Genomic DNA, 12987 nt, shown 5'->3' on the forward strand with positions numbered 1-12987 from the left:
AGGAAAATTTTAGAATTAAGTGATCCTTGATTTCTCTCCTTTCTCTCACATTCCAAAATCAATCCATCAGCATGACCTGTTTCCTTTAGCTTCCCAAATATATTTAGAAAAGAGCCACTTCTCCCCACTTTGCCTTGTAATCCTCCCTAGACCACTGCTGCCATCACCTCTTGTTTGGATTTCTGCAGACTTCCTGCTTCTGCTTTGGGTCTCCTACAATCTGTTCTTGACACAACATCCAGAATTAACTTTTTCAGATGTGTCAGATCATGTTACTCCCTTGCAGAAGACACTATAGAGGCTCTTTGTCACGATTAGAATAAAATCCCGATCCCTGCATGGAGACTTGGCCTTTGTATTTTTCTGATCTCAGCCCCTTCCTTACCCTTCCCTCTGGTCACTCTGGCCACCTCAGCCCTCTTGTTCCACAGCATGCCAAGTAGATCTCCTTTCTTCCCCCAGACTTCCGCCATTCAGGTCTCGGCTCCAACGTCCCTCCTCAGAAAGACCTTCTCTTTTTTTACTGTGCTTGGTTTGTTTTTATTTGTCCCATATTACCTATTATGCTCTACTTTTGTCTCCCCTACTGGGATGTTAGTGCAATGAGAACAGGCTCTTTGCTTTGTTTCCATAGCCCCAGCCACTAGACAGCCCCCCTCGCGCTCATTGATTTGTGTTGAATCAACACAATGTATATGCTTGTTTTTTTCTTAACCTTTCCTGGCCACTTTAGACATTTCCATGCACAGCTTGGGGAGCAGATGCTCATTTCTGTGAAACAAACAAACAAACAAAAAAATAGTATCTTAATCTTCTTTGTATCTCTAGCATCTAATACAGTCAGTGTCTATATATATATATATATATATATATATATATTTATGAATTAATGACTTACATGCATTCACTTCATGCATTATACTTTTCCTCCTTGATTGGATTAATATTTTATTGTTTGAGTTTCATACCCTTGAAACGAATGAGCTGATGGGCATCTCTTATTTTAAAAATGCCAGAAAGTGTCCTTGTTAGTTCATGCCTAAGAAGAGCAGAAATCAAGAGGGAATAGATTTTGTTCCTCTTGCTGCATATGGCTCCTATCTTGGGGGGAACTGTGCCACCTTTGTCCCAGTGTCTTTAGACTTGTGCTTTAGTAAAGTAGTCTTATATTTGCTGTTTTCCTCCTTTCTTGTGTTTTTCCTTTTTTTCTGCTCAGCATATGTAGAGGGATTTCAAGCTAAAAACACCTTAAGACTTCATTACTTTTAGTGCTTCGATTCTACTAATCAGACTGTTTAATCTTTAAATAGTCTAAATTATTTAAAGAATTGAGTTAAAGCTAAATATCCTACATATTCTGAATGTCCTTGTCTATTTCTAATATATGTCCTGTATTTCCTGAATATATCATTCAAAGCTTGTGTTCTTCTGAATTGTGTTGATGGAAATAAAGTTTTACAGAATGGTTTTGCTCTAACATCATTTCTTAAAATACAACAGAAAGATAAACGTCTTACTATTTAGAAACTTAAGTGGCTTCCTGAATTTCTGACTCTCTCAATACTTAAGCAGATAACTTGAGGTATGTGGACATCCCCCAAACCCCCATGTCATTTCTGTATCACATCATTGTTAGGTCATGGTGATGGCTTGAGGCTTGCTGTTCAGAAATTGGTTTTAGTGAGAAGTTCTAGTATCAAGTGGGATGGTGAGAAAGTGATACTTAAATAGATCAGTATGTTCTAAACTCTCAGATGGAAAAGATACTTCATTTCCTAAAGGTTTCTATCCCCAAATTCGTTTTTGTTTATTTCCTTTGCCACTGTAGTTAAAATGTCATTGTAGTTTTAGTCTGTATACTGTATTGTCTGCCAGGTATGTGTAGTTGTGTTGACTGTTTATTGTTCATGGTACATGTATCAAAAAAAATATGAGTGAACATATTAAGATATATACTGTTATCAAGTATTTCAACCACATAAATTTCAACATAGAGTCTACCTGAGCATTTTCTGTTTTCACGTGCCTTTGAATAGGAAAAATACTCTCCTTTTTTTTTTCCATTTTTAAAAATACGTATTTATTGATTTCCTTTACTAAGAAGGAAACAACAGAACATTAGACTACACTTTCCTTAAAGATAGTTTGTTTTGACAAAACTCAAGTGTCTGACTTCAGTTTTGGGATATACATATATTTTTAAAAATTGTTTCTTATGCTCTTTTCTTTTTACTCACAGTATATCTCTGTACCGGGGTAATTGCAGACCTATACGATTTGAGCCACCAATGCTGGATTTCCATGAACAGTAAGTTTAAAATTTTCAGACCATAAGTTCTCATTAAACTGTTATGTGTATTTTATGCATGCATTTATCTTGGTTTTTATCTGTATCATCTCTCTGAGAAAGTTACATTTTTAAGTCCAAGAAAGCAATGTTGTTGAAGGTGGTTTGAAAATGGGAAGCCAGTATGTTACAAGTCTATCATATAATATTAATTCTTAAAGTTTGAGAGATACCCACCTAATAAATTCCCTGGTTCAAAGGATCTTCTCTTCAGAAACAACATAATACTTCTGGGTTACTTTTGTGATTAGTAATTCATTTCCAGTTATACTATTAAAGATTTTCCATATGGATATAGAAAGATGTATTATTTATTTATTTGCATGTGCTTTTAACGTACAGACTTTTATACATCACCAAATAAATATCATTATCACTAACCCAAAAGAGCAGACAAAAGAAAATCCCACAGAAAGACATGGTGTACAGAATTGCTTCCTCAAACCACATTTCTGGCTTCTCTTCTACCTCTGAGTCTCAGGTTTTGCACATCTCAGATACATTAAGAAAAGACAGGTCTTCACCTGTATTTGGTTCTAATCTAATTCAGCAAGTAGATAAAGAGAACTTCTTAGTGATATAACTGCTAGAGCCATGCCATGCCACTCTGGTAAACTAGCAGGAAAAAATATATATAAGGGAAGTGGTGGAGAAACTGTATCTAGATCTCTTTGATTCAGTAAGTGAAAATTAAAATTTAATGTTGTCAAAGTTGTAATTAACCATTTTTTTACTAGTAAACACCTTAAGTTCAAATAAATTATTTATAATCTCAAAACCTGGAGTAGTAAATACACTAATTGTATTTGTACAGGACCATGGTGGAATAGCTAGCATAAAAAGCAATATATCTGATAGCAACTCCTATCTTTTAAGACTATATTCCTACAGAGATCATGGATTTTAGGGGTAGGGGTGTAGAGAGAAGTTTGTGTAGTTCTTTGTGCACTTCTAGATGGAATCAGTATTTTAGAATAGTCATTGTGTAAGTAAAATTAACTTTTGGGTGTTAGATTTAAAGACCATAATATTTATATGGGAAACATATCACTATCATTTGTGTCTTACAAAATTGGCTTAAGTGTACAATGTTAAGATTGCACGGAACATCACAATAATGTGTCGCCCACAGTCTCCTTCTGTCAAATGCAAGATATTTAATGAAACATGGCACATATTTTGATCTCCATGAAAGAGTTCATTATTTTCTAACTACTAGTGAGTTTTCTGTGTATAGTAAAATTCTCCTGGAATATGTTTGCTCGCTCTAGAGTGGCCCAGAACAGAGACTAATGAACTCCATTCTAAGACAAGGGCATGAGCTATATTTCTGGTGCCACCTGAGGGTAAGGAGAGGAGGTCAGTGTACAGTACCAAAATCATTAGTCTCAAACAGCATTCTTACTTGGAAAGCTTAGCAGTAACCACTCTAGAGAGATCTTGTCAAAAGTTACACCCAGCTGTTTTTTACTTTATAATTTGTTTTTTTGAGAGAGTTTTACAGATTTTATATATCACTTGAGATAAAGATATTTTCAGCTATACAAAATGCCTGAGTAGAAATTGGGAATTTCTGTTCCAAATTTCTGGACTCTTTAAATAATACCCTACCCTGGAAATAGGAGAAATTGAGGTAAGGTCATGAAAGATGCTGGACTGGTGGTTTTAACCTTTTTTTGATCATGGATCTCTTGAGGACTAGATGAAAGCTGTGAACCTTTTTCTTCACCTCTCCAAATGCACACAAAGGCACACAGCTTTGCACCTACAGACAGTGTTGTGCATTCAGGTTAAGGGGTTTTCTGGACATCCCTCTCAAAGTCCATACAGGATTCTTCAGAGGTAATGAAGAATTCCTGTTCTAGGCCACAGGTAATAATAAGTCACCACTACAGAACTTACTGGGATTTTGCTTGTTATACTGGCAGTGCATGTCCACTGTAGTAAACTTAGAAATTACTAATCAGGAGAAAGAAGAAAGTAAGAAATTACTAGCAGTCCTGCCATGCAGAAACATTAACATTGAGCTTTTATCCTTCAGGTCCTTCTTCTGTGCATCGTTATTTATTTATTGAGTCACAAAAAAACACAGTGGTATTTTCTGAACATAAACTGTTGTATAACCTGCTTTCTAAACATAACACATTTTGCATTTTTTCATTCTATTGAATTATCTGTTACTTTCTTTTATGTTATTAGGAAACATCAAATTGAATGGATCTATTTATTGTTTTGTGTTGCTTTAAATGTTTAATTCTTATTATCAGTGTTGAAACTAATGATTTAAATACAGCATGACTTTTCTCAGGAGAGAGTCCTAAGAATGGAGTTGTGGGATGAAGTGATACGCAGAATTTAAAGGTTTTCAGTTAATATTTAAGCTAGGGAATAATTTGGTGTCATGAACAAAGAGAACTGATAGGAATACATGAATTAATGTATGACTAGAGAGGAAATAAATGGGATTTTCTTAAGAGACTGGAACTGAAATCTCATGAGAGAAATTGTGAAAGTTTAGTTGAAGGTGTGCAAATGGACACGTGAACTCCAGTGCAAGCTGGGCTGGGTAATACAGTGAAGAAAATTATTTGAAGCATAGCATGGGCTCTTATTTACAGCACAGGAAGGGAAGATCGTGAGCAAGTGCTGAAGCTTGATGTCCACAGGCAGGCTCTCAGGGAAGATCCTGAGGAAGCAGAGCAGTTGCAGATCCATCTGTTGTTTCAAGTCTCCTAGCTCAGGCAAGGGCTAAGTTCTCTTTGAAAGGGCTTCCAACTAGCTAAGACAAGCTACCTAATCTCTCTTTTAATTAATTTAAAGCCAACTGATTATACCTGCAGAATCCCTTCCCAGCGGCACCAACATTAGTGTCTGAGTGAATAACTGGGAGAAGTTACTGTATGCTACAGAATGTAACTGCCTCCCTTCCATGTTCCAGCTCTCAGGAGAGAGCATCACACATAATCCACCCTAGGCAGTAATGTATGAGGGAATTCTGGGAACTCTAGTTCAGCCCACTCAAGTCGATAGACCACAGAGCTGCCACATGGATGTAAACAGAGAGGTCCCTAAATTTAGAACTTCAACCCTGGAAGATCACAGGCAATGTGATTGGAAGGATTTGCCTAGCCATTTTCGAGCTAAGTTTCTTTTTATTAAAATTGAAAGTAGAAATTCTAGTTCAAAGAAAGTGAGGTTGTGCAAAAGGTGAATTATTGGTAGGTTAGGAAGTAACAGATTGCCAAAGGAAATCACTTCATGAAAGTAAGTGGTCTTTTTAAGCTCTAGCCATGTTGTACCTACTTTGAGTCTCTGCTCTAAAAAGAATTGTATGGATGCTTTCATATAAACAAAAAAAATGAAGAAGAAAGAATAGGTAATGAATGTACTCTTAAGGTAAATTCAGTAATTAAGATTTTTGCCATATTCATATTTTTGTCAATTTTAAATCATTTGAAAGCAGACACAATAACATTTTATTCCTATATTCTTCAGCACACTTCTGTATGTAAGGACATTCTACATAACTACACTACTGCTATTCATATTGTAAGAAAATTAACAATAATTACAGAATGCCTTTATTCCCTCTGTTTTGTTCAGTACTTCAGTTATTTGGTTCTAAGTGATGGAAATCTGATTGAAACTAGATGAGGCAAAAATGAACCTATCTTGGGAGGGATACTGACTCAGTACTGATGACATCACATGTGAAGAGGGTGCAGAAAGGTTTATTCTACTCACAGAATAAAGCATTCTGGGGAGAGCTTGGTGGGCTCCCAAGCAAGTCTGAAAAATGACCTGAGAGAGCAGAGAGAGGAGACCGGCTTGACTTTTATTGTGGTTGGGGCAGACTTGGAAAGTTTGAACTCATGGCATCTAAGAGCAAGAGTACAGGCTCTCTTATCGGCTTGCCCAGTTGTGGCATATAAAATGAGGGGACGTTATGGGGCTTAAAAACTGTCAGTAATCAAACATCAAAAATGGAATCAGTCTTCATTACTCATGACCTATACTAACCTCTGTCTGCACACTGGTTATTGCTCTAATTGTCTGTTCAGGTGTCTGCTTCCCTTCTAGATCAGGCTGTGAAGAGAATTTATTTATCTTTGTCTCTCTGGCACGTATTTGACACCTAACGCTTATATACAGTACGTTATCTTTAAGTCCAATAAGATTGCCTGTTGATTTCTTCATCTCAATTAAATTAACTTTACATTATCAAGTGTTTTTTGCCAGACTACATTGAACATTTGCTTTACTTTTCTACTTGATCTGGCAGTGCACTGTCTTAATGCCCATGCTATAAATGTTTCATTGACTTGATATCTATAGCAGTAATTTTAGGACTTGAGAAGAATATCCTTAACACTTCATAATATTTTTATCAAAAATTCTAAGTAGACTTATCATTGCTTACTACCTTGACTCATGCACTGAAGTTTTGCTTTATGGTTTTTTTTGGACTATTTCCATACTGCTTGTGGTCTTTTTGCTAAACCAGAAGACACTTATAATTTTAAAACATCCTTTGCAGTATCTGGAAAAACTTACCATTCTAAGTTGCATCTGATGGTCACCCAGGGCTTCCAGAAGAGCTCCAGGCCCTTTAGTGAGGATGCAGCTCTAGGACGTACCCTGGCCCCCTTCTGGACCCCCCTCTGTACTGACTCCTCTCACTACTGTGAGCATCGCTACTGCCCTCTAGAGCTTCTTCCACAGTAAATAAGTTAACTTTCTTTAAAAATAGGCTTTCTATGTTTTCATCCATTACATTTAAATTTATTCTTTAATTCTACTACTTTCCCGCTCTCCCTTCCCTGCTTTCTCTCTAACGATTACTTGGTACAATCTGGGCATGACCACCTCCCCCCATCCCTTTGCACCCCTCTTAGTTATTTATGCCAAGGCTGTTAAATATTTTTCTGTTTCCAAAACAACTCCTTTTTTCAGACATTTATTGCAGACTATGAGAGATGCTTTGGGTGGAAACTTGGTTTACTGAGTTCTTTGGTTTATGTAATTATTAAGTGCAGGAAATCTTGATTTCAAATCTAAAGCTTAAAATGGAGACCTAATTAATGGCTTAAAAAATGGAAGTTATTGAATAGTCTGTTGCTAAAATCAGAGGTCTTTATTTTCAAGTTAAATTCAGTTCTTGAAAGGTGTTTCTTCTAATCATTTTTTTTATATTCGGATAAAATCAAGTAGGTTCTCTTTTCACTTTTTCAGTTTCTAACTGTTCCACCCCCCAATCTCAAGGCCGTCCCCTCCAATCTCAAGGCCATTCCCTCAGCCCTCAATCTCAAATGTGTATAAGAAGATGCTCGAATTTTGTGGTAATTGAGTGGTACAAAGTACTGCATATTGATTCAGCCCAGTTTCCTGCCAGAAGTTCTGTTTAGTAGAGTGCTGTGTCACTGCCATTCATAAGGTTTGTCTGAGGGTAGCTGCTCAGCCATTTCTGCAGCTGTTTCCTGGCATTGCTTTGTCTTTCTGTGGCATGGGAAACTTGCCACTGACCACAGAATTACAGCTTACTTTCTATGCTCGTCTCTAGTTCATAGCTGCTGCTTGCTAATTCTTTTGCACCTCAGACTCTTCTGGAATATGGGCAGTCAGTAGCTGTGCACAAACAGCACAGAGAACAGCCATATCTTTGATTCTGCTTATTTTATCTATAAATAATTCACTCTCCCCTTTGACCCTTCTTCTGTCTTTGGAGGAGTTGACAGTGGAAACAAACAGAACCAGTGCTGCAGGCCATTTGAAAAATCTGTGTTTTATTTTTAAATCTTACCTGTCTAGCCCTGCAGTCACACGTGCTGCTTATGGCAAGCAGAATTCTAAGATGGTCCTCCAAATTCCTGGCCCTCCAAGATGCACACACACCTCCCAATCAAACACGAATCTAGATGTTGCCATAAAGGATTTTGGAAATGTAATTAGGGTCCCAAATCAGTTGACCTTTAAGTTAGGGAGATAATCCAGGGCCCTGAGGTGATGTCATGAGCCCTCAACATTTGTCTGTAGCAGTCGTAGACGGAAATGCAGTGATTTCAAGCATGAGAGGTGTTTGATGCAAGGAAGTTTCTTGTGCTACTTTTGGAATTGAAGAGGGCCATATGGCAAGAGGCTGAGAGCAGCCTCAATATCACCAATAACCTGCATGAGCCTGGAAGAGGACTTTGAGCTTGAGTGAGACCTTGAGCACATTACCCAGGTATGCTGGGCCTGGACTTTGGACTTACAGACTTGTAAGATAATAAATGGTTATCGCTTTAAGCCTCTAAGTTTGTGGTAATTTGTTATGTTGCAGAAAATTAATGCACTGCTTATTTATTTACAAGTAAGCAGACATTAGTACTTGGCCAAAGTTTTCATGGTTTAGTGTGACTTTTCTTTCAAGCATCCCACTTTATCATGGATCTGTTCACATCCTCAGGGGAACTGAGGAGAGGGAGGGCCAGGGGAAGCTGTTTATATGAGGTCTGTTCAAAGAGGCCTCCCTCTGCTTCCTGTGGTGTGGACTGCCCAGAGCTACAGGAAGCCTGCTCTGTCTGAGCCCACATAGCTAGAGTAGCGTCCTGACACCCTTCCTGAGATCTTTCTTCTGTTCCTCTTACTCCAGACCTCTTTGAAAAACAGAAGTAGATAACCCTTCTCCTCTGAACAAAAGTTCATTTCTGTAGTGTGTGACCAGGGCCTTTGCTCTTTGATCCCTAGAAAAAAGGGCAAGGCCAGCCTCAGCAGCACTGCACACCAAGCATTCTGATCCACTCCCTGCTTCCAGGCTCCAAATACCTCCAAGCTACTTACTTACCCTGTGGTCACCTCCTGCAGCAGGCCGTCTCCAGTCCTGTCTTCTCGAAGGATTCCCCAGACTACCTGTCCATCTTATACTCTGTCTTCTTTATCTTAACTGAGATTGATTATTACTAAGGCCACAGGAGGGAAAACATTATGTAAGTCAAATTTATAGGGAGGTGAATGACTGTTGCCAGTTCGCTTACAGAACACTTGAATTGTGAAAGAGCGTATTTATTGAAGAAAGCATGTTAGTGGTAAACTTTTAGGATGTAAAGCCATTTTTATTTCTGTGTACTGTTATTCTATGTCTATGTAAAGCTTGAGGAAAAAGAATTTTATCTTCCATGCTATCTTTATACAGCTTCTTCCTACAGCATCGTGCCCCAAATTTGAGGCCCCAGCAGGATGTACACTTAACTACACTACTTTCATGGTCCTGTGACCTCCAGCCTGAGATTGATGAGCCTGGTTAAGGGGTCTAGCTCCTTTTACCAGAGGCAAGAAGGATTCCACTAAGTTTGAAGAGCTTATGAGGGCACTCAGCTTCCTACTTCCTAACTCTAAATGTGTTATTATAAGTCTCTCTCTGGATACCCCTCTGTCCCTGCCTCAGGACGAAGTCCTTGTTCCACCTTTGGGTTTTTTCCCCCCGGTTGGATAGTTAAGCCACAGAAAGATTTTGGACCAAATGGTGGCTGGGCTGTAAGCCATACAGTGATTTTGGACCAGGCTTTTGGTTCCACATCCTTCTGGCTTGTGGCAAGAGGTGGTTAGCATCTGCATTGATGAACTCTCCGAAGGGGAATAAGACTTGGTGTTTAGCCCTTAGAGGTACCAGAAAACATTAACCACAACAAAACTTCATGTCATCATTATAAAGAAATTGTCAATTGATGTGTAAAATAAACCACATCAAAGACCATTATCAAAACCATTAAAATGTGTTGAATATTCCAAAGACTGTGAATAATTCTTTTTTATGTAACTGGTGAACCGTACACAGGTGAACCTGACTTTCCTGTGTGATATGGAAGAAGAGACTGTTACTCCGTTCTAGAAATGACAAAATGTTTAAAATAGTCCAATATCAAACTGTAGATAAAGCTGCAGAAGAACTGAGTAAAGTAGTGGTAAATTAGATTTTGATGTCGATTTAGATAATACAGAATATGAAAATCAGGTGAGATAATGTGACTATATTAAGTCAGTTTAAATACATGAAATCTGACCAACTTCTGACTTTAAGCATTTAAGAAAAAAAAAAATCTATGAAATCCTAATGAGGAAGTTAGACAAAAACCTATAAGGAAACAGACTGAAATTTCTACTTGGACAATAAAATGACCTTTGAGTTTATTTTTTGTAATGTTTAATTATATTACTTCCCACCCTAAGTTCTGTAATACTCTATTTCGTGTGGCATTTATTAAAGTACTTTAAGTACTTTTAAAAATGAATTCTTGAGGGATCATATTTAATATATGAGACTCACTCTCACTAAATAAGATTGAGCATTATACAGTTATATAAGAATCAGCTCTAATGCATGGGTTTGGATTTATGGCCGGCTCGTCCTGCTGGGCCTTTCATAGTGCCCCATGCCAGAACAAACTGTGGCCCCAAACCATTGCCTGGCCTCTGTGCCATAGCCTGCAAGCACTAAAGCATGCCGCACAGTGAAAAGAAAAAAAAAAGTATCAACCATAAAAATTAGCCAGCATCATTATAAAGCTGGCTCAAATATAGGCCATCAGCAAATACCTTTTGATTCATTGACCTCAAGTAAACAAGTCACATAGCAAAACCATCTTGACTGAAGAAGTCACTCTAAACAAACGAAAAAACCTCTAAAAGCTTTATTCTAGTTTTATATGATGATGCTTAACAATTGAGGGGTAGTGTTACTTTCCAGAGTATTCTCATTACTTTACCATAATGCTGTCTTTACCTTTTTTCATGAAATACACAGAAAAATGCATGATATATATGTGTGTGTATATATATATATAATGTAGTTTTATATCTGCCACCCCTATAGGTATTATTATATATTCTTAGTTTATGTAATTATTTTTAGTATATGTATTTTAATATATTTTAATATATATATTTAGTATACAAGTATTGTGATATAACTCATTTTTGTCTTTATTGAGATATAGTTGACATGTGACATTGTATAAGTTTAAGGCATACAACATGTTGATTTGATATACTTATATATTGCAAAATGATTACCACTGTAGAGTTAGCTAACACCTTCATCACATCACGTACTTACCACTTCTCTTTTGTTATGAGAATATTGGAGGTTTTAGCAACTTTCAACTATAGAATATAGTATTGACAACTATAATTGCTATGCTGGACATTAGATCCCTAGAACTTACTCATCTTCTAACTAAGAGTTTGTACTCTTTGACCAATGTCTCTGTCTTTCTGCACTCCTCTGCCCCTGGTAACTGTTATTTTAAGTCTCTGTTTCTCTGAGTTCAGCTTTTATACATATAAGTGATGCACAGTGTTTGTCTTTCTCTATCTCACTTCATGTAGCATCATGCCCTCAAGGACCACCATGCTGTTGCAAGTGGCAAGATGTCTTTTCTCATAGCCAAATAATATTTCATTCTATATATATATACCATATCTTTATCTGTTCAGATGTGTGTGTGTGTATATATATATATATATATATATATATATATATATATATAAATGCATATGTGTAGAGGCACCTGCATAAGTCAGTTGGTTAACCATCTGACTCATGAGATCAAGCCCCAAGTCGGGCTCCACCCTGGGCATGGAGCCTGCTTAAGATTCTCTCTCTCTCCCCCTCTCCCTCTGTCTCCCACCCCACTCACACACTCTCTCTCTAAAAAAAAGGTTTAATTAAAAAATAAATGCATGTATGTAAATCATGCCTGATACTGATAATTCTAATTCATATTTTCCCAACACAGATCCAAAGTCATAGAGTTCTTCCTCATTTTTCCCATTTTGTGCCTGCATCTCACTGTATACCCCCAAATAATTGGTAGAATATTACCTTTAAATACTTGGTAAAGTTTGCCAGTAGAATGTACTCCTAGACTGGAATTTTGTTTTGGTAAGGTTTTAAATTGTGAATTTAATTTCTTTAATAGTTTTTTGTTTCATTTTAAGTGTGGAGCCCAGTATGGGGCTTCAGCTTAGAACCCTGAGATCAAGACCAGAGCTGAGATCAAGAGTTGGACACTTGGGGTACCTGGGCAGCTCAGCCATTAAGCAGCTGCCTTCAGCTTAGGTCATGATCCCAGGGCCCTGGGATTCAGCCGTGCATCAGGCTCCCTGCTCAGTGGGAAGCCTGCTTCTCCCTCTCCACTCCCCCTGCTTGTGTTCCCTTTCTCGCTGTGTCTCTCTCTGTCAAATAAATAAATAAAATCTTTAAAAATAAAATAAAACCTAGATTAAAAAAAAAAGAAGAGTTGGACACTTAACTGACTGCGCCATCCATGTGCTCCTTTAATAGTTTTATTTTTGTAGTGCTTACATATATTTTTTTTAATTTAGCAGTTTTGGTAAGCTATGTTTTTCCAGGAGTTTGGCAGTTTCAGGATAATTTCCCAACTTACTAACATAAAGTTGCTAATATCATTCTATGATTGTTTTAATACCTGCAGCATCTATAGCTGTAACTCCTGTCATTGCTGATATTGATATTTTGTGCCATCTTTTTTTTCTTTCTCAGTTTTGTCAGGTAGTTATCAACTTACTAGTTTTTTACTCCCAAGATGTGTGAACTTAGGATTTCATAGATCATCTCTATTTTAATGTTTTACTACATTGAT

The 12987-nt window shown here is 37.3% G+C and overlaps 1 protein-coding gene and 1 non-coding gene across 2 annotated transcripts in view; both read left to right on the plus strand.

Moving 5' to 3' along the window:
• Positions 1-12987, plus strand: part of TMEM131 (transmembrane protein 131) — a 209122-nt gene that overhangs the window by 89989 nt on the left and 106146 nt on the right. The window contains exon 4 of the mRNA XM_059406161.1: positions 2240-2308. Within this exon, the coding sequence (XP_059262144.1) occupies positions 2240-2308 (69 nt within the window). The remainder of the gene's footprint in view (positions 1-2239; positions 2309-12987) is intronic.
• On the plus strand, positions 10702-10836 carry LOC132022929 (small nucleolar RNA SNORA42/SNORA80 family). Its single transcript, XR_009405812.1, has one exon. It is a non-coding gene; the product is annotated as a small nucleolar RNA SNORA42/SNORA80 family (small nucleolar RNA).

The sequence above is a fragment of the Mustela nigripes genome, chromosome 7 (assembly GCF_022355385.1).
Source record: "Mustela nigripes isolate SB6536 chromosome 7, MUSNIG.SB6536, whole genome shotgun sequence".
NCBI lineage: Eukaryota > Metazoa > Chordata > Mammalia > Carnivora > Mustelidae > Mustela > Mustela nigripes.